The sequence below is a fragment of the Nicotiana tabacum genome, chromosome 7 (assembly GCF_000715075.1).
Source record: "Nicotiana tabacum cultivar K326 chromosome 7, ASM71507v2, whole genome shotgun sequence".
Lineage (NCBI taxonomy): Eukaryota > Viridiplantae > Streptophyta > Magnoliopsida > Solanales > Solanaceae > Nicotiana > Nicotiana tabacum.
Genome location: NC_134086.1, coordinates 16640097 through 16658965, shown reverse-complemented (window position 1 = coordinate 16658965; position 18869 = coordinate 16640097). Strand labels below are relative to the sequence as shown.

Below are 18869 nucleotides of genomic sequence, written 5' to 3'. Positions count from 1 at the left end.
GGGACCGATAGATACCGTTTGAGTTCCTCCAAGGGCTGTTGGCGCTCCAGGGTCCATGAGAGGTTATTCTTCTTCTTCAATAGTGAGAAGAATTGGTGGATCTTATCGGAAGACCTCGAGATGGAATCGCCCTAGGGCGGCTATACATCTAGTTAATCTTTGCACGGCCTTCACATTGTCCACAACCGTGATATCTTCGATGACTTTGATCTTATCAAGGTTGATCTCGATTCCCCTATTGGATACCATAAATCCGAGGAATTTACCTGATCCGACTCCAAACGCACATTTCTCCGGGTTCAGCTTCATATTATACTTCTTCAATATGCCGAAAGTTTCCTGCAAATGTTTTAAATGGTACTCTACTCACAGGAACTTAACAAACATATCATCAATGTAAACCTCCATTGATTTTCCTATTTATTCCTCGAACATCCGGTTTACTAGGCCTTGATAAGTGGCACCAGCATTTTTTAATCTGAATGATATCACATTATAGCAGTATATATCGTACTTAGTTGATGAAGGAGATTTTTTACTGATCACCCGGGTTCATCCATATTTGGTTGTATCTGGAGTAGGCGTCGAGAAAACTGAGGATCTCGTGGCCAGCCGTGGCATCGATCATGCGATCGATGTTGGGCAAAGGGAAGGAGTCCTTGGGGCATGCCTTATTTAAATCTTTATAGTCTACACACATTCTTAATTTATTCCCTTTTTAAGGACTACCCCTGCGTTTGCTAACTATTCCGGGTATTTGACCTCCCGAATGGACCCTATTTTAAAGAGTTTAAATACCTCGTCCTTGATGAAATCATGTTTGACCTTGGACTGGGGTCTCCACTTCTACTTGACCGGGTAGAACTTCGGGTCCAGGCTTAGCTTGTGAGTGGTTATCTCCGGCGAAATCCCTGTCATATCAAGGTGGGACCAAGCGAAGCAATCTTCGTTAACTATAAGAAATTGAATTTTTTTCATAAGCTCGGGGCTTAACCCCATGGCCAGGTATAACTTTCGATCGGTCAAGTGTTTGGTTAGTATGACTTGTTCCAGTTCCTCGACCGTCAATTTTGTAGCGCCAAAATCGTCAGAGGCTATGAAAGATATGGGGACTCCGTAGTCGTCGTCCTCGTCTACCCCTCATTCTTTTGACTCTATCAAGGCAAGTATCGGTGATTGCTATATGGCCCCGTCTTTGACCATCCGATTCGGATCCTCCAATGTTGAGAGTGTGGATGTGGGGATGACTTCATCGACCGCGAACATCTCATTGGCGGTTGGTTGTTCCCTATCAATTGTATTGACTCCTCCGGGTGTTAGGAATTTCAACACCTGGTGCAACATCGAGGGTATTGCTCTCATGTTATGAATCCATAGCCTCCCGAACAGAGCGTTGTAACTCATATCCCCTTCGATTATGTAGAACTTGGATTCCTGTATGGTTCCAGCGACGTTCACCGGTAATGTTATCTCCCCTTTAGTGGTCTCGCATGCCATGTTGAACCCGATCAGGACTCGAACCGCAGGTACGATATGATCTTGTAGGCCAAATTGCTCCACGACCCTTGATCTGATGATGTTGGCCGAGCTACCTAGATCAATTAACACACGCTTAATTCGAGATTTATGAGTATAAATATTACAAGTGCATCGTTGTAGGGTTTTATGATCCCCTCAGTATCTTCGTCGTTAAAAGACAAGGTTCCTTTCAGTACATAATCCCGAGTCCGTTTTCCCTTGTGACGGATACTTTGGTGCATTTCAGCATCAAACCATGGGGAATGTCGATTCCACCGATGATCATGTTGATGACGTGTTGAGGCTCTTCCTGCTCGGTCTGCTTATTAGAGTACTTATTCTTGAAGTGGTTCTTGGCCCGATCACTCAGGAATTCTCGGAGATGTCCGTTGTTAAACAACCGGGCCACCTCTTCTCTTAATGTTCAACAGTTTTCTATTCTGTGGCCATGAGTGTCGTGATATTTGCACATTAGGTTGGGATCCCTTTGGGCTGGATCGGACTGTAAAGGTCTAGGCCATTTGGTATCTTTGATGCGTCCGATAGCATATACAATAGCGGCAGTATCAACATTGAAGTTGTACTCCGATAATCTTGGTGCTTCTTTAGGCCCGATGGGCATATCGAAGCTGTTTTTGCTCATGAGTCCTGGTTGCTCCAACCTCGATTACTTATCCTTTCATTTCTTATAGATTTCCGCCCAGACCCACTGCTCTTCGGTCTCTATTGTACGACTAATATCGTCCCTGTTTAATCTCGGTTCACGATCGATGTCTCTCTTGACTTTGTCGATAGTTCTGTCGGGATACATGGACCCGGAAGAGGGCCCAAGTTGATAATCTTTGACCCTGATTTATGATTGATACCGGTTATGGACATCTGCCCAAGTGGCAGCCGAATATTCTACCAAGTTTTGTTTTAACTATTGTGAAGCCAATGAGTTCCGAATGTTGAGTCTTTGGGTGAAAGTGTGAACTACCCAATCATCATCGACCGGTGGCAGGTCCATCCATTCTATTTGAAACCGGGACACGAATTCTCTGAGCATCTCATTATCCTTCTGTTTTACTTTAAAAAGGCCTGACTTCCTGGTCTCGACCTTAATAGCTCCGGCGTGTGCTTTTACGAAGGAATCTGGAAGCATAGCAAACGAGTCAATACAATTAGGATGTAAGTTGTGATACCATATCATAGCTCCCTTTGATAGGGTCTCCTTGAATTTTTTCAACAAGACAAACTCGATCTCATCATCCTCTAAGTCATTCCCTTTGATGACACATGTGTAGGAGGTTACATGCTCGTTTGGGTCGGTCGTTCCGTTGTACTTAGGAATCTCGGCCATCAGAACTTCTTAGGGATCGGCTTTGGAGCTGCGCCTGGAAGAAAAAGTCTTTGCACGAACTTCTTGGAATCCAGGCTTTTCAATATCTGCGACGCTCTTGGGATTTGGTAGACCCTAGAATTGTAGGTTTCCACCTTTTTTTCATTAGCGTCGATTTTCTTCTCCCTTGATTCAACCTGTTTTGTCAATTCCTCGACCATCTTTATGATCTCGGGGTTAGTCCCAGATTCGTTTTCATTCTACCTCTTTGCAACTGGTTCATCCATACGGATGACTTCCCAAGATGCATCGGGTTCAATTCTGCTCGGTGCGCGGCTTTGGTTCTATAACTGGGCTATCGCCGCCTGTTGAATCTGTAACATTTTGAATATCATCCGTAAATTGACCCCGTCTCCTCCAATGTTTTGTTTATTTTGAGCTGCCGATCAGGCTCCACCACGGACGCTATTCTCGGGGTCAGTAGGCAAATTTCTGTCGATGGCCACATGCGAGTTAGCGTCAATCAAGTTCGCAACTGGAATTCCGATGGGATCGACTGGCGATACCCCGTCATTGGGCACTATATGTCGTTATTTTCGCCGTGGGGATCGGATTTATTGTCAATATGTAGGGGTGCCAATTGTGAGTTTGACATTTTGAGCTTTAATCTGAAATTAGAGGCACTTCAAAAAATAAGTGTAAAGTAGTGTGTGATATGGAAATTTATATCAAATAACCACTATTATCCTTAGCCCCACGGTGGGCACCATGCTGTTTACCCTCAAAATCGGATAACAATTGAATTTGTAAGTGGTTTTAAGGATACACAGATTAGCCTGACACAACGCGATAAATTAAGTTGCAATTGAAATAAACAATGATAAAAGTAAATTCAAATCACACGAATTGAACAATTACAGTCTTGGGAGGTCAGTCACCCTTAAACTGGATGCACTTCGATCGGTATCAAGATACAGGAGAATAAGAGCTTAAAGAGAGAAATAATAATACATTGCTTTGGAATGCGTGTTGACATGTGCTAAATGAATGATTAGACCCTTTTTATATAGTAGATGAGTCCTACTTCTGGTACAATTCTATAAAAGGTAAAAAAACTCTTAATTTGCTGATTGTCAGTTCCTTATTAATAAGTGCCAAGATTCCCGCCGTAATATCCGACCGGTCACGGATATTTCGGTCTTCTGTTGGCTATGCTAATAATGTTGCTTCGAGCTCGTTCGCGGCTAGGATCGATTCCGGGATCACAACCTTGATATTCTCGAAGGCAGGCGCTCTGACTCCGGATTCTAGCCCGGTGAGACTTAGGGTCGATCTTTAGTCCTTTATTGCCATGTTCCGAGCCTGACCTAGCATGCCAAGGCAAGCTCGATTTCGACCGTATAAACCTTAGTAGGAAGTGCTTTTCCTCGAATGAGGCTTTACGTGCCGCGAATACGGATATAGTCGGGCTCCAATGCGGATACCGAACACCGGGTGAGAAAAAAAACAAAGATGACAAGCATATAGGATGCATCTTTAGATAAAAAGTTGCTAGTGCACTTTATAAAAACATATGGGATAAATATATTAAGAATGATACGGTAGTAAATATATCAATTATGCCTAGTGTCTATATTAATGGATTTAATAGCTCAAGTATTTTAGCTGAGGAATTCCAATAGAACGGTTTGTTAAATTAATAATATTGACACTGCTATAAATTTACATGCATCGAACTCAAAACAAGAAAAATTAATGCATTTGCTGATAAAATTATGTTTATTTCCTATAATATAACGAGAGGGTGAGTGAGAGAGGAAACTAATTGCTCTGTATCTCCTAGCTAAGTGCAATTATGATGGGAGAAATTTAAATATAGCCAGATCTACAAGTGGTCATTCAAAAATAGCCCAGTTTTAAAAATAATTGAAATTTAGTTACTTTTCATGTAAAGATAAATCTGAACGAAAATACTGTTTAAAATTCAAAAAAATACTCCAGCATAATATACCGATCCAGCATAATATATTGAAGTTTGGAGCACCGGTGCTCCAATCTCCAGTATATACTGGAGCCAGCAAAGTATACTAATGCTGGAAGTTCATACACAGGTGCACCGAATTCCAGTATATTATGTTGGACCGATCTCTATTACAGCAAAATAGTGACTATTTTTCATTGACTTGGTAAACGCTTGCTATTTTTGAATGACCAGTCCGAAAACTGGCTAGACCGTGTTGTCAGGACATCATAACTATCAAATAAATGTACACAAAGAGATACAAAGATTATAAAAAAGAGAAAAACTTTTGAATCGGGGTACTGCATATAGAAGGTATTAAACACAAATGATGCTATATATATATATATATATATATATATATATATATATATATATATAGAGAGAGAGAGAGAGAGAGAGAGAGAGAGAGAGAGAGAGAGAGAGAGAGATTATATATTAATTATACACACACACATATATATAATATAAATTATGCATATATCATACCTCAAACGATTATTTTTGATTTAAGTGGTTGGATGAACGGCTATTTGGGTTAACTCTTCTTTTGTATTTTGCTTTTTTTTTTTGAGATAGAAGAATTAAGATCTTTACACAAATAGCCGGCCATACTAATTGTCTATTTTTTTACTTCTTATACATAAATTATACATTAATTATATATATGTGCAATATATAAATTATGCATATATTATATATTTATCGGCTAATTTTAATTTAAGTAGTAGGGTAGGCGACTATTTGGGTTAATTCATCCAAATACATAGATTGGACCGGCCCAAATATAGCCCATGAATCAGTCCAACGTCACAATGATCTTATCCAAAACTCAATGCAACCCAACTCACCAAAAAACCCAAAACAGTATTTTAAAATTGGTGGGACCAATTTTAGCCAATCAACTTTTATTTTTTTTTACTAGGATATCAACCCTCTTCATGAAAAAGAAAAAGAAAAAAAGATCCCCAAAAGTCCTTAACATGTACAAGTGTTAACTGTTAAGAGTAGAGCATCTAGGTTATGAAGGGACCCTCAAGGGGTGGGAGGTGGGGTAGAAAGGGGGTAGGAGGGGAGGGTTTGCTACATATTTAATTATTTAAATTTAATAAATGCTAAAAATACTAATATTAATTTCTTTTTGTTGACAGAAAGGTAATGTAATTTTGGCTATTTTGGAGGAAATAAACAGCAAAGTCCTTATTCCCAAATCCCATCTTCCTACTAACTCAAGGACTAACAAAAAAATTCCTCAAATTCAAGTTAGTAAATAGCAAAAAAAAAAAAAAACTTATAAAGGAGAAAACACTCTGAATATACCATCACAAAATGAACAAGCATAGTAATAAAATTGTCACTACAAGAAAAAAATCATAAAATAATTATAAAGAAAAATAAATCATCATAGAAAGAAAAACCCTAAAAGAAAGCAAAAATATTATGTGAGTTATTCCCTGTTCAATGATAAATAGAGTTATCGTTATGCACTCGATCATAAAAGAGAAGAAAAAATCCTAAAAATATACATTAACATGAGAAAAAACATGAAATAATTATAAAGGAAAAAACCTTTAAAATAACAAAAAGGAAAAAGAAAACCTAAATATTAAAGAAAGAGATATACATAAAGAGAGAGGTACACAAACACAATACCCAAACCCATCTTCCTGTAATTATGTGAATTATTCTTTTTTTAAAAAAGAATAAGAAATAAAGGGGGTATATATAAAAATTATATTTTTTTATTTCCGCCTCTGTTCTGCTGCTTCTTCCACCTCTCAAATCTCTCTCTCTCTCTCTCTTTATTTCTTTTTCACAGCTTCCATTGACAAAAGCTTTGTTCTTTTGCTTCAGGTCTGCTCCTTTTTCCTTGATCTACTCTCCTAATTTTATTTTATTTATGTTATTATACTATTTTCCTTATTTTTTTGCTCCCCTTTTACTTTTTTAAAAAAAAATTGTGTTTTAGGGTTTATTTTATATTTTGTGTTGTCGTTGTTTTTTGGAATTATTGTTTTTTTTTGATCTGGGAATGTTGATTTTCAATTAGGTTTATGGGTTTTTGTTCAATTGGGTTTATGGTAAATTAATAATTGATTCATTTTTCTGGGTTTATCTGAATTTATTGATTGATTTAATTTTCGGGTTCTTTTGATTTTGTGGAAGATGGGTTTGAACTAGGGTTTATTGGGAGTTATTCTAATGTGGGGTTTCAGGTATAGTAATTGTGAATTGGAATATATCCTTATTTGGAATATGTACAAATTTGTATTGTTTTATTTTGGCCAAGGTTTAAGAATTCTTATGTATGTACTATAAGTTCCGCTGAGAAGTTTTAGACAACCTCAGACAGCGGTGAAGCCAGGAATTTCGTTAATATATGTGTAAAAAAGTAATTTTGACCTATATATGCAGTATTATTTTCTATCGACACTAGTATAATTATCAGACGAAGGGTGTTCAACTTCACTGTATGTGGCTCCGCCACTGACTACAGATTCAGCTTGTTGCATTGCTTTTACCTTTTTAATTTAAAACTGTAAAGGTGTGGAAAGAAAGGTTTTTGTTTGTATTTTTAATGGGGTGTAATTATTTTTGGATGAGAAAGGTGAAGCTTTTAATAATTTGGTGGGAGTTGTGGGGTGAGAATGGCTTCAAGTGCATCTGAGGAAGCTGGTACGGGGCGGTCGTTGGAGGGAGTGTCAAATGGCCAGCAGAGATGCCAATCTAGTGAAGCGTTGGCCGAATGGAGGTCTTCGGAGCAGTTGGAGAATGGAACTCCGTCCACATCGCCTCCTTACTGGGATAGTGATGATGATGAAGATGCTGGTATGCTGCTTGCCTGTTTCAATGTTTTTCTTTGTAATTCTGAAGTCTTCTTTCAATTCTTGACAGATGTTGCTTGCAATTTTCAGTGTTCTTTTTCCGTATAAGAATAGTTCTGTTGGTTTCTTTAAGTGTCATAATTGGGGAATGAGTATCAGGAGACTAGTACTTTGTTGGGGGAAGTTGGACCATTCATGTAATAATTGTCAGTTGCTTGGATTGGTTCATGACAGACGTATCTGAATCCACCATTAATTTCTTTTCTGCAAAAATGAGCGTAATCACTGCATACTTATTTTTGGATTGACAGTCTTCTTTGGTTTCAGAACTCTGAATATCACTGAGTCTGAGTCTTGTTAATAGTGTTTAATCAGTTTAATGTCTTCTTCATATTTAGTGAACTGCTTGCTTACTTTAAAGATGAATCCTTAGAATGTCAATCATTGCTTATTAAATATACCTGTAATATTCACTTTTTAAGTTTGAGATGGTTTTCAGTTAGATGTTATTTGATGGAGACATGATTGATTTTGAAGATGAACCCTTAGAATGTTTATCATTGCCTACTAATTGCTGGTTACCCTTGCATATGCTGTTGGTTTTCAATATAACCATCTCGTTGCCAATACTTCCTGGCTATTTGATAGTAGACCATGCACACACATATTTCTTTCTCCTTAATCAGTTTCGTAATTCTTTATCCTTACCATCTCTACCTCTGTGAGCTCTTATATTGTCACCAAAGCCGCTGATAGTGCACTCCAACCTAGCTTGTTGTCCTTTTCCAAGTCTCTAAATGAAAAGTGAACACGTCTAGTGTAAATTCTTGGAGGTTACATGACCATTGATATTACTACTGCTATCTCTGACCTAAGCAATAATGTGAAATGGATTCTACAAGAAGTAACTTCTCTGCTGTGGAATTTGGTTTTTCACAATTGTGATATGATGAGATCCATTTACATCATTATTGAAGAGTAGTTTTCTACTATAGTTGCTTGACTCCATTTTATATGTGCTTTTCATTCAGGGTTAGTGGTGGGGATGTTATACTGTTGATTAAAAAGAGGCAACAGTAACTATGTGTAACTGTTTTTCGACCTGATTTCGATAATGCATGTGTTTTTAACTGCCTCTAGGCTGTGAGACTATTGGTATTTCTTCAGAAGTTTCTTCTTTACACTTAACTAGCTCTGTCCTTTTGTATCCTTCTACCGTTCTGCGTGCTTATCGGAAGCACCTTTGATTTATTTATTCAGTTATCCTCTTTTATTTTCTTAGGACCTAAACCTTCCGAGCTTTATGGGAAATATACCTGGAAGATTGATAAGTTTTCACAAATTAACAAGAGAGAACTTCGGAGTAATGCATTTGAGGTCGGAGGCTTCAAATGGTATGATATCTTTGGCAAGAATTATTTGTGAATATACTTGTTCGGTTCCCTTATATGTGTTCTCATCTTTCCTTTAACCGGAAAGTATTTAATGTGTTCTCATCTTTCAACTACTTGTAGAACGAGATATGTATTGTTCAACGAGCAAAATGCTGTCTGTCCAGTGTCTATCCATTTCAAAAGCTACCTGCTGCTGCTTTTCATATGTTAATGGTTTTCCACTATTTACTTGGATAAAGTAAATTGTAATAGGAAAAATTCGACTTTCTATCTTCTACCTGTTGAGTTAGGAAGTAAGTTTGTGGATAAAGTTATGTATGGACCCTTTTCTATTAGTTTGGATGATGTTACATTGGTTTAGAAGAGGAGCCAGGATGTAAATAAGAGAAGAGGGATGGTCTATTCCCAGTTCTCTGTTAGGAAGTAAAATGAGATGGGTGCACAACTTATCTTGTAATAGAAAGTTACGAAGTAAGTTATGGAGTAAGTTGGTTACATGTGCATACTCTGTTTCTGGTTGGGACCATGTTAGGTTGGGTTAGATAAGCAGCCAAGAGCAGGATGTAACAAAAGAGAAGAAGAAAAGGGTTTTCCGGTGATGTTCTAAGGAAGTAAAAGCAGAGGGGCATGCAGTTTGTCTAGGTCATCTTTACAATCCCCTTTGAAATTGGATGAATATAAACAAGTAAATTCATTTTTACTTCCTGGGGTAGATGAATGATTACCTGAGAAAATTACAGGAGCTTCTTCCCTGCACTCTTGCGCTATCTTTTTCTGAGAGAAATTGCATGACTGCAAACACTGTTAGTTTACTCTTAGAGAATAGGCTGATGCCAGCTTGAGTTTGTTCACTAGGTTCTCCTTTTTCATTGACATAGAGGTAATTATAGACGCTGTTTATCTTGCTTCATCTTATGTTTGGAGTTTGGGTTGTACGAAGTTTGATATTCTTACACCCTTAATTGAAGCTTACTGTAATCTTGTATACTTGTTTATTCCTCTCATTGAATGAGAATTATCTGTTTCAGGAATTATAAAATTACTAACAAATATTTGATATGATCAAACTGGTGGCAACAGGTATATTTTGATTTACCCTCAAGGATGCGATGTCTGCAATCATCTCTCTTTGTTTCTGTGTGTGGCTAATCATGACAAGCTCCTTCCAGGTGTGATAATGTTGGTAGTTCACCCAAACCTATCTTCAAGTGTTGCTGTAGCTGTGTTGTTGATGTTTTCTTGTCTTTTGATAAAAACAGGTTGGAGTCATTTTGCTCAATTCACTATTGCTGTGGTGAACAAAGATCCTAAGAAATCCAAGTATTCAGGTGGGTACATTACATATGGTCTTTTGTGATGGATCTATTGAAGTCCTTGCATGTTCGTGTTAAAATACAGTTGCAAATTTCTGCAGATACATTACATCGTTTCTGGAAGAAAGAGCATGATTGGGGTTGGAAAAAGTTTATGGAGCTTTCAAAAGTTTTAGAAGGGTTTATTGATGCTGATACCCTCATAATTAAAGCTCAAGTTCAAGTTATCAGGTCTTTTCTCACTTTGATCTCCCTATTTTATAATTTTGTACCAATTTCTGTATCTTACATCAACCGATAGCAAGGTGAGACAATAGTATGTTTTTCCACCACCATTTGCTAGTCTAAGTCGATGTGATTCCTCTTCATGCTTGCATGTGAAGATTTGAAAGTGCTAGTTGGTTCGACCTTTCGTTCAACATAGGTGTTCCCCTATAAATTTTTATCAAACAGGATGATGTCAACATGTATGTGAACATGCCATAAATGTTTGACATGGACATGCTGGCATTGATGTTTTATTAACTGTTTGATTTACAACACTGGATTCAAATGGAACTAAAAGACATTCTTGCATCAAAATTCATGGTTATAACCCATTACCTTTATAACTCATCATCTTTTCCTTGCAGAGATAGTTTCATTAGTGTTATTAGGCTTTGTATATATCAGGAAGAATGAGATACAGATATAGTAGTCTTCAAACATTATGATGTCATATATATATTTGTGGTCAAACGAAGAAAGGAAAAGTTGGGAGATCAATGATTTGTGTGTGGAGCGGGTTTGTGGTATGTCTGTGAGGGTCATGTTAAACATGGTTTTTAATATGGACACAATAACATTTAGAAATGTTGCTACTTTGTGTATAACAGTGTTTGGATACCATAACTTACACCAAAGTAGACCTAGGAGACGCGATTGTTGCTACTCAATATCTATTTTATATAATATTGAGAATTCTTAACTTGTTCCATGGATGTTGTGATGGATCTCAAATGGTGATTCTGGGCTGTGTTCTTTGTTTGCAGGGAGAGAGCGGATCGTCCCTTTCGTTGCCTTGACTGTCAATATAGGAGGGAGCTTGTTAGAGTATATTTGACCAATGTTGAACAGATTTGCCGCCGTTTTGTTGAAGAGCGGAGAGGAAGACTTGGAAAGTTGATAGAGGATAAAGCTAGATGGTCGAGGTATGCTGTAAATTTTCTCTATTGCTTACCTGGTTCTAGAGACTGTTAGCCTTGATAGTTCTCTAGATTCTAATATCTAAGTTTTGTGGTGTCTTATTTAGCTCTTTAATTGTGGTGGTGGATGTGGATAAGTTTTCTGTTGAATGACATATTTGTTCTCCATAATCCTCATGTAGGCAATGCTATATGTGCTCGCTTTTAGATTTTTGATTTTTTTAGCATTTTATCATAGAATACTGACTTCTCACATGACATGGAAATGCAGTTTCTGTGCTTTTTGGCTGGGAATGGACCAAAATTCTAGGTGCTGCATGTCTCGGGAGAAATCAGATTCGATTTTGAAAGTGATTGTCAAGCACTTCTTCATTGAAAAAGAGGTTACATCTACTCTGGTGATGGACTCTTTGTACAGTGGGCTTAAGGCTATTGAAGGCCATACTAGAGGCAAGAAAGGTAAGGGGAAATATTTGGATGCAGAAGAACAACTCGTTCCTATTGTTCGTTTGGATGAAGACATGTTTGTCTTGGTCGATGATGTCTTGCTATTGCTTGAGAGGGCTGCCTTGGAACCGCTGCCTCCAAAGGATGAGAAAGGTCCCCAGAACCGTACAAAGGTAAGTGACACAATCAGTGGTTGAAGCTCTATTCTGAAATGTTCCAAATTTATGGCTTGAATATTGTATGACAGTTTCTTGTTATTGCTGCTCTTGGATTTATTTTTGGATTTTTGTGAAATATAGATTAGCCCTTCTGTCAAAGGTTTTGTGAGAGATAAATATGCTTCAGTAATATTTCCTATTTGTGGACACACTTATGTAGACAAGAGGGGTTGCTCTGATGGTAAGCAACTCCCACTTCCAACCGAGAGGTTGTGAGTTCGAGTCTCCCCAAGAGCAAGGTGGGAAGTTCTTGGAGGGAAGGATGTCGGGGGTCTATTTGGAAACAGTCTCTCTACCCTAGGGTAGGGGTAAGGTCTGCGTACACACTACCCTCCCCAGACCCCACTAAGTGGGATTATACTGGGTTGTTGTTGTTGTTGTTGTTGTTGTTGTTGTACTTATGTTATGATTCCTTAACGTGTTTGGATATATCTCAAACTGCTTTTGTGGATAAGCCATGAAAGTCAGTAAGAATGAGATTGAGCTTTTGTCATGAAACAGGGTCAATAATTGTGAGTGAACTATGTTTTTTATGGATGACATTTGAATTGGGTCCTATTTCAATGCCTAGCATAACTGAAAAATTGTAAATATGGGCCAAGAGTTACTTTAGTCAGAGTCACTTCTCTTACTTCCTTTCTTTTTGGTGTATCACTGGGGAATTTGTTCCCCCACTCCTGGGAAAAAAAAGGGGAAGGAAGACAAGTACTTATCCTACTATTCTTTGTTTTAGGATGGTGCTTCAGGAGAAGACTTCAACAAAGATTCCATTGTGCGTGACGAGAGGCGCCTAACTGAACTAGGTCGTCGAACAATTGAGATATTTGTCCTTGCACATATTTTCAGGTAAACTACGTTAATCAATTAGTTGCTATTAACTGTGATTGCTGCTATTGAAATGGCTAAACATAGCTTCTGCTTTGGATTCCATTTGTATTGCGTCAGGGTCTTTTGGAAACTTTTAACAGTAGAGGCAGTCTAACACACTAATTAGTTTTGCCGACTTTTAAAGTTAGAAGAGATCTAACTAGATTTGCAAACCTCAAATTTGGAAGCAGCTGCATTGTCAACTGCATTTTCTGCATTGATGTGGGATGATGTTGTACCTAATATCGTGTAATGAGAGGCAAAGCTCGTCCACTTTGTCTAATTTGTGGGTAGTTGTCATACTGCACTTTTTGATGGTTAACAATTACTTGAATTTTTTTTTTGTTTTTTTGAAATGGAACAATGACTTGAATATACTGATTAAAAAAATGACTTGGTTATTTCCTTCTGTAGTAAAATTGAGGTCGCATATCAGGAAGCTGTTGCTTTAAAGAGGCAAGAAGAGCTCATCCGTGAAGAAGAGGCTTCTTGGCTGGCTGAAACTGAGCTGAAAGCTAAAAAAGCGTCTGACAAGGAAAAGAAGTCAAAGAAAAAGCAGGTATTGTCCTTGCATATGATTATGGTATTTGATTACACAGTTAAGATATCTGAAATATTTTTTATTTACAATTTACGGGAACATCTGTTTAAGTGAGGCTACAGATCATTGTTTTTAAAAAAAGCTCCTGCAGCGTTGGTATTAGAGTTTGAGTCTCTGCTATCAGCTATTTAACTTTGTCGAGGGGCAAAGTTAGCCTTTGCTTGTAATTCCTTTTATGCGCAAATTGTGGTTATAGCCTTGAAGGAATTAGGAAATGCTGAAGCAAGGAGCTCTTTATGTCAGCTCAATTGAAAACCATGTCCTGGCTTTCAATTATTGGCATCAACTAATGTAGTTTCTATACTGTATATCAGATAATTGTATATTCTGCCATTGCACCACCTAAATTTTTTTGTTCAAGATATGGTCATTAAAGCTTGGCTGATAAAAGTTGCTTACACAAATGTGTAAAAAAGCATGTGATATAGTAGTAGAACTGAATGTTCTGGGATCCCCAACAGAGGAAAAAAAATGAAAAAGAAAAAGAAAAAGAAAAAGAGAAGAACGAAAGAGGGTTAATTTTTTTTTGACAAGAATCTGTGTTGAGACAGTTTCAAAGTTGTAGACTTTGTCAACTAGTTGGTGTGCGAGCTCTTAACTGTCCGTTGAGGCTTAGTGAAAGTATTTATCCTTTTCACCTCCTGAAGAAAGTGCTTTTTTGGGGATATTGTGTAAATACATTTTATCATTCTTACCTTGTATTTCAGGGTAAACAGAAAAAGAATAATCGCAAAACAAAGGATAAGGGGAGGGATGAGAAAATTTGTGTTATCGAGCAAGAGAAGGCTGAACGAGATGGGTGTATCGGTGATGGAAATGACTATGAGACTGAGGAGCCAGAGGCAGCATTGGGAAAAACAGATATACTGGAAGATGTTTCGGACATTTCTGATTCAGTTGATTGTGTCCCAGAAGCAAACCATCCTGATTTTGAGGACAGAGGCGCAAGTCCTGTCAACTGGGATACTGACACCTCTGAAATGCGTCCTTCAACAGAAACTAGCTGCAGTGGATTGAGTGGCCTTTCATCTGTACAGAATGGAATTTCAGGAAAAAGTCTTTCTGTTATGGATGATAGTTCATCAACGTGTTCTACTGACTCAGTCCCTTCAGCAGCTACGAATGCGCCTTACAGAGGGACTTCGAACCATAAAAACCAGAAATCACCCAGCAGGTGACCTTCTATAATTTATTTTTTTGGCATCCATTTGATTATCTTTCATGATATCTGTTGTTATTCTAATTCCTGGTGTGTCGACTTTTTAGAGTGGCTAACCACAGAAGCAAATCAACCAGTAATGCAGCTGACTGCGCTAGTGAAACGCATAGTCAGCCAGTAGATGCTCTTCCAGATGCAGGGCGGCTGAGTGATACAGCTGTAAGTTATGGGCCAACTAGATCCGAGTCTCAGGCTATTGCGCATTCGCACGAGCAGGAAGTGGTGAAGAAGGTTTGTCTTCTTCTCCCATTATGCATTATAGCCTGTTTGGCCAAGCTTCTCCAAGTTGAAAAGCACTTTTTAATGCTTTTTTTTTTCCTTCAAAGTTGAAGTGTTTGGCCAAGCGTTTAGAAGAAAAAAAAAGTGATTTTGAGTAAAAGCAGAAGCAGTTTTGGAGAAGCAGAAAAAAGTAGCTTCTTCCCGGGGACGGCCAGACCCTAAAGCAAGTGAAGCACTTGCTTTAGGCCCCAAGAATTTAAGGGCCCCAAAATTTCTCTATATATAGTATATTATTTATATAATTATTTCTTAGTATTTTATTATTAATTTTTAATAACTTAATATCTTCCTCTAATTAATATTCCTATAACAAAAATATTTTTTGTCAATCTTATTTTACGTTTTTACTAAATTATATTTCTCTATTCATTAGTTAGTCACGTAAATATATCTGATAATCTAACTTATCATTTATTTTCTTCACATAAATTATACTCCCTCTGTCTTAATTTATATGAAGATGTTTGACTAGACATGGAGTTTATAAAATAAAGGAAAATTTTAGCTTGTGATCTAAAACAAACCATAGAAACTTATATGGCTAGAAATCATCCCATTAAGGGTAAAAAAATCAAAGTTGAATTATTATCAAATAAAGAAAGGGGAGTGACTTAAATAAAGGTATCACATAAGGTTGGACGGAGTAAGTATGTTTTATGGGTTCGCTCATTTCAGTTGTGATGCAATCAACGTTAAATTCATTCAATTTTTTATACTTTATAAAATCTAGTTCTCATTTTTTTTCATTTCACATACTCACTTGTCTAATTTTTCGGATAACGGTGCTCAATATATATATATATATATATAAGGCCTCTTATTAAGTCTTTGCTTTAGGCCTCGGATGCTATTGAGCCGCCCCTGTTCTTCCTCGAAACACTTTTTTGAGAAGTACTTTTGAGAAAAATACACTTAGAAGCGCTTTTTAAAAGCTTGACCAAACACTAATTGCTGCTTAGAAGTGTTTTTCAAATTAATTAGCCAAACACAAACTACTTCTCACCATAAGTACTTTTAAAAAAGCACTTTTCAACAGGCTATTAATCTTTTACCCGTTGACTTGATTTCATCCTAGAAAAAATCAAAAAATCTTTTGCTGAGTATTGTGAGTCATAACACTCGAGCATATTTCATCTTTTTTTCCTTTTTGGGGTTTTAACTCCTTCACTCCCTTTTCAGCATTTCGTTCATGTTTATATAGTTAACAGAAAGGAGATGAAAAAAAATCTTGCAAGCTGAGTGTCCTGTTCTTCTTTCTATTCGTGCAAAACACAATGTATTCCTGAAATATTGGTAAACTACCATGTTTTTTTTTTCTTGGGTATCCTTGTTTTTTTGTTAAGGAAGTTCCTTTTTTTGGGTTTTTGAGGGCAATTTCTTTACTGTGGATGCCATGATTCTGTTTATGTTCTTTTCAGCGAGTTCCAACTTTCATTGCCACGTTTTCTTGTTGTATGCAGAAAATAGTAGTTTCACAGCAGAGAAAGCTGACAGAGGCTGATACACAGAGACCTCTCTTGGAGAAGCCACATGTCATGTCTCCTCCTAGAAGCCCTCCAAAAAGTGCAGCATCTGCCGTTCAGTCGAAGTCAGAACTAAAGGTCTCGGTCACAAGTGATCCAAATTTTGTTAAAAGATTGTCTTTGGAAAGTCCTAAGCTGACTCATAAATCGACAACGTTGGCTAATTCAGCTGAAACTGCTGTGTTGTCGAAGGCTGATCCTCATAAAGTTTTAGAACGACACGCGGCAGAGAAGCCTTCGGTGCATTCAGTATCTATTACACCTCAGAACTTCCAATCTCGTCAAGTGACTTCCTCTGCGACAACTGAAAAACCCAAATCACAAGTTCCTGCCCTGTCCAGACCCTTGAGTGCTCCTGTAGTACCTGGGCCTAGGCCTGCTACCCCTGTTGTTTCCATGGTTCCGGCATCGCCATTACTGGCCCGTTCAGTGAGTGCAGCTGGTCAATTGGGCTCTGACCCGTCACCAGCAACACACAGTTATGTTCCTCAGTCCTATCGAAATGCAATTGTGGGCAATCCTGTTTCTGGAAGTTCGGCTGGTTTTAGTCAACCCTATTCTCCAAGTCCAGTGGTTAACAGTTCACAGTCATATCCTCAATCACCTTCACTGATTTCTGGGCCGTCATTTTTACCACAAGGCTCAGAAAGAATAGAACCTAGTTGTATCAGACCAAGTTTTTCATATGGAATGATGAATCATGATACCCTCCAGAATGGACTGCAATGGGAGAGTTCCCAGAGGGACAGCAGGAGTATGTCCCGGGACCATGCTTCTATGAGAAACGAGTTTCAAAACTTTGATTTGTTCAAGCCTGTAAACAGCAGAACACATGATCATATCCCATCCGAGTTTCCAGCCTGCACGTCTGGACGCCAGTCTCAAAGTGCACTGGCCGATGAATTTCCACATCTTGATATCATCAACGACTTGCTTGATGATGAGCATGGAATTGGAAGGACTTCGATGCCCAACACAGGCTTTCATCAAAGTTATAACAATGGGTCACACCATCTGAATCGGCATTTCTCTTTCCCTGGTGATATTGGGATGCCTGCTGCTGATCTAGGTCCCTCAACAAGTTCCTGTAGATTTGAGCGAACACGAAGTTATCATGATGAAATCCAGCATAGTTTTTCCGGAGGCCCTTTTGATAGTGTTAATAGGGATATGATTCGGCAGCCTAATCCACGGTTTATAAGTGGGCAGATTGATGGTTTAGTTCCTAACCAGTGGCAAATGATGGGTTCTGATCCATCATTTCTTGGAATGAGGAATGTGGAAAATGATCCTAGTTACCCATATCACGTTCCTGACTACTCGAACGTGGCTTGTGGAGTAAATGGCTATGGAGTATATAGGCCTCCAAATGGTCTTTGACTAGTTCAGCTCTATCGATGGGGCGGAGCATAGGCCATTAGTGTTTAGGCTGTATTCCGTTATAATAATGTACTGGAGGAGAGTGTGGTCGTTGGAGTTGCGGAGGAGGTTGTAATCCTCTGGCAAGGAAACATTTTGTAAAGAGTGATTCTGCCTTTCTTGGTTTCCATTTTTATTAGCTTTGAAAATGTGGCTTTTTTATCACCCCAATTGGGGGATCTGATGTTTAGAAGTTTGGCCTTCTATTTCTTGAAGTCTGGTAATATGGTCCTTTTTTCTCTCCAGAAAATAGCACGAGATAGGCAATTTTCGGATTGATAATTGAAGAATAGCCGGCGCTTGTAAAGTCATCGCATAATAGTTACTATTTTGCTGAAACATAAGTTCCAACATAATATGCTAGATTATGGAGTTCATGCGTTTAAAATTTTAGTATATTATGTTGGAATTCTAGCACACGGGAAGTTTTCCTGCATATAAACTTCTAGCATATTATGCTGGATCTTCAACACATTATGTTGGAGTTTTTATATGTAAAATTCGAACTCCAGCATATGATGACGTAAGTTTTCCGGATTTTTAAGGGTGTTTATCTTTAGATTTTATCTTTATATGAAAAAGTGGCTAATTTTTGATTACCTTTGAAATTGTAGTTATTTTAAATTAACAGCTATAAATTTGGTTATTTCTGATTGTTTCCCCTCATATCTTGATTGGTAACTGTTAGTGTTAATGCAAAACTAAGTTGAAAGTAGTGAGT

General features: G+C 37.9%; 1 protein-coding gene across 2 annotated transcripts; it reads left to right on the top strand.

Annotated features, from left to right (window-relative positions):
• Nucleotides 1-6573: 6573 nt before the first annotated feature.
• On the top strand, nt 6574-18297 carry LOC107810913 (TNF receptor-associated factor homolog 1a-like). Of its 2 annotated transcripts, XM_016635749.2 has the most exons (13): nt 6574-6713; nt 7468-7688; nt 8967-9078; nt 10159-10247; nt 10338-10406; nt 10493-10622; nt 11423-11581; nt 11847-12195; nt 12974-13086; nt 13522-13666; nt 14416-14882; nt 14975-15158; nt 16667-18297. In XM_016635749.2, the coding sequence occupies exons 2-13, from the start codon at nt 7508-7510 to the stop codon at nt 18107-18109; spliced, it is 3441 nt and encodes a 1146-aa protein (XP_016491235.1). In that variant the 5' UTR covers nt 6574-6713; nt 7468-7507; the 3' UTR covers nt 18110-18297. The 2 variants fall into 2 exon arrangements, with proteins under 2 accessions (XP_016491235.1, XP_075113078.1); XM_075256977.1 differs by having other exon boundaries at nt 6578-6713; nt 10159-10406.
• The last annotated feature ends 572 nt before the right edge of the window (nt 18298-18869 follow it).

What these genes read in the sequence shown, in the direction of transcription:
- LOC107810913 (XM_075256977.1), top strand. Translation starts at nt 7,508, where the DNA reads ATGGCTTCAAGTGCATCTGAGGAAGCTGGTACGGGGCGGTCGTTGGAG. An exon ending in GTCCTTGCACATATTTTCAG is followed by an intron (nt 13,087 to 13,521) that starts GTAAACTACGTT and finishes TTCCTTCTGTAG; the next exon opens with TAAAATTGAGGTCGCATATC. An exon ending in AGCAGGAAGTGGTGAAGAAG is followed by an intron (nt 15,159 to 16,666) that starts GTTTGTCTTCTT and finishes TGTTGTATGCAG; the next exon opens with AAAATAGTAGTTTCACAGCA.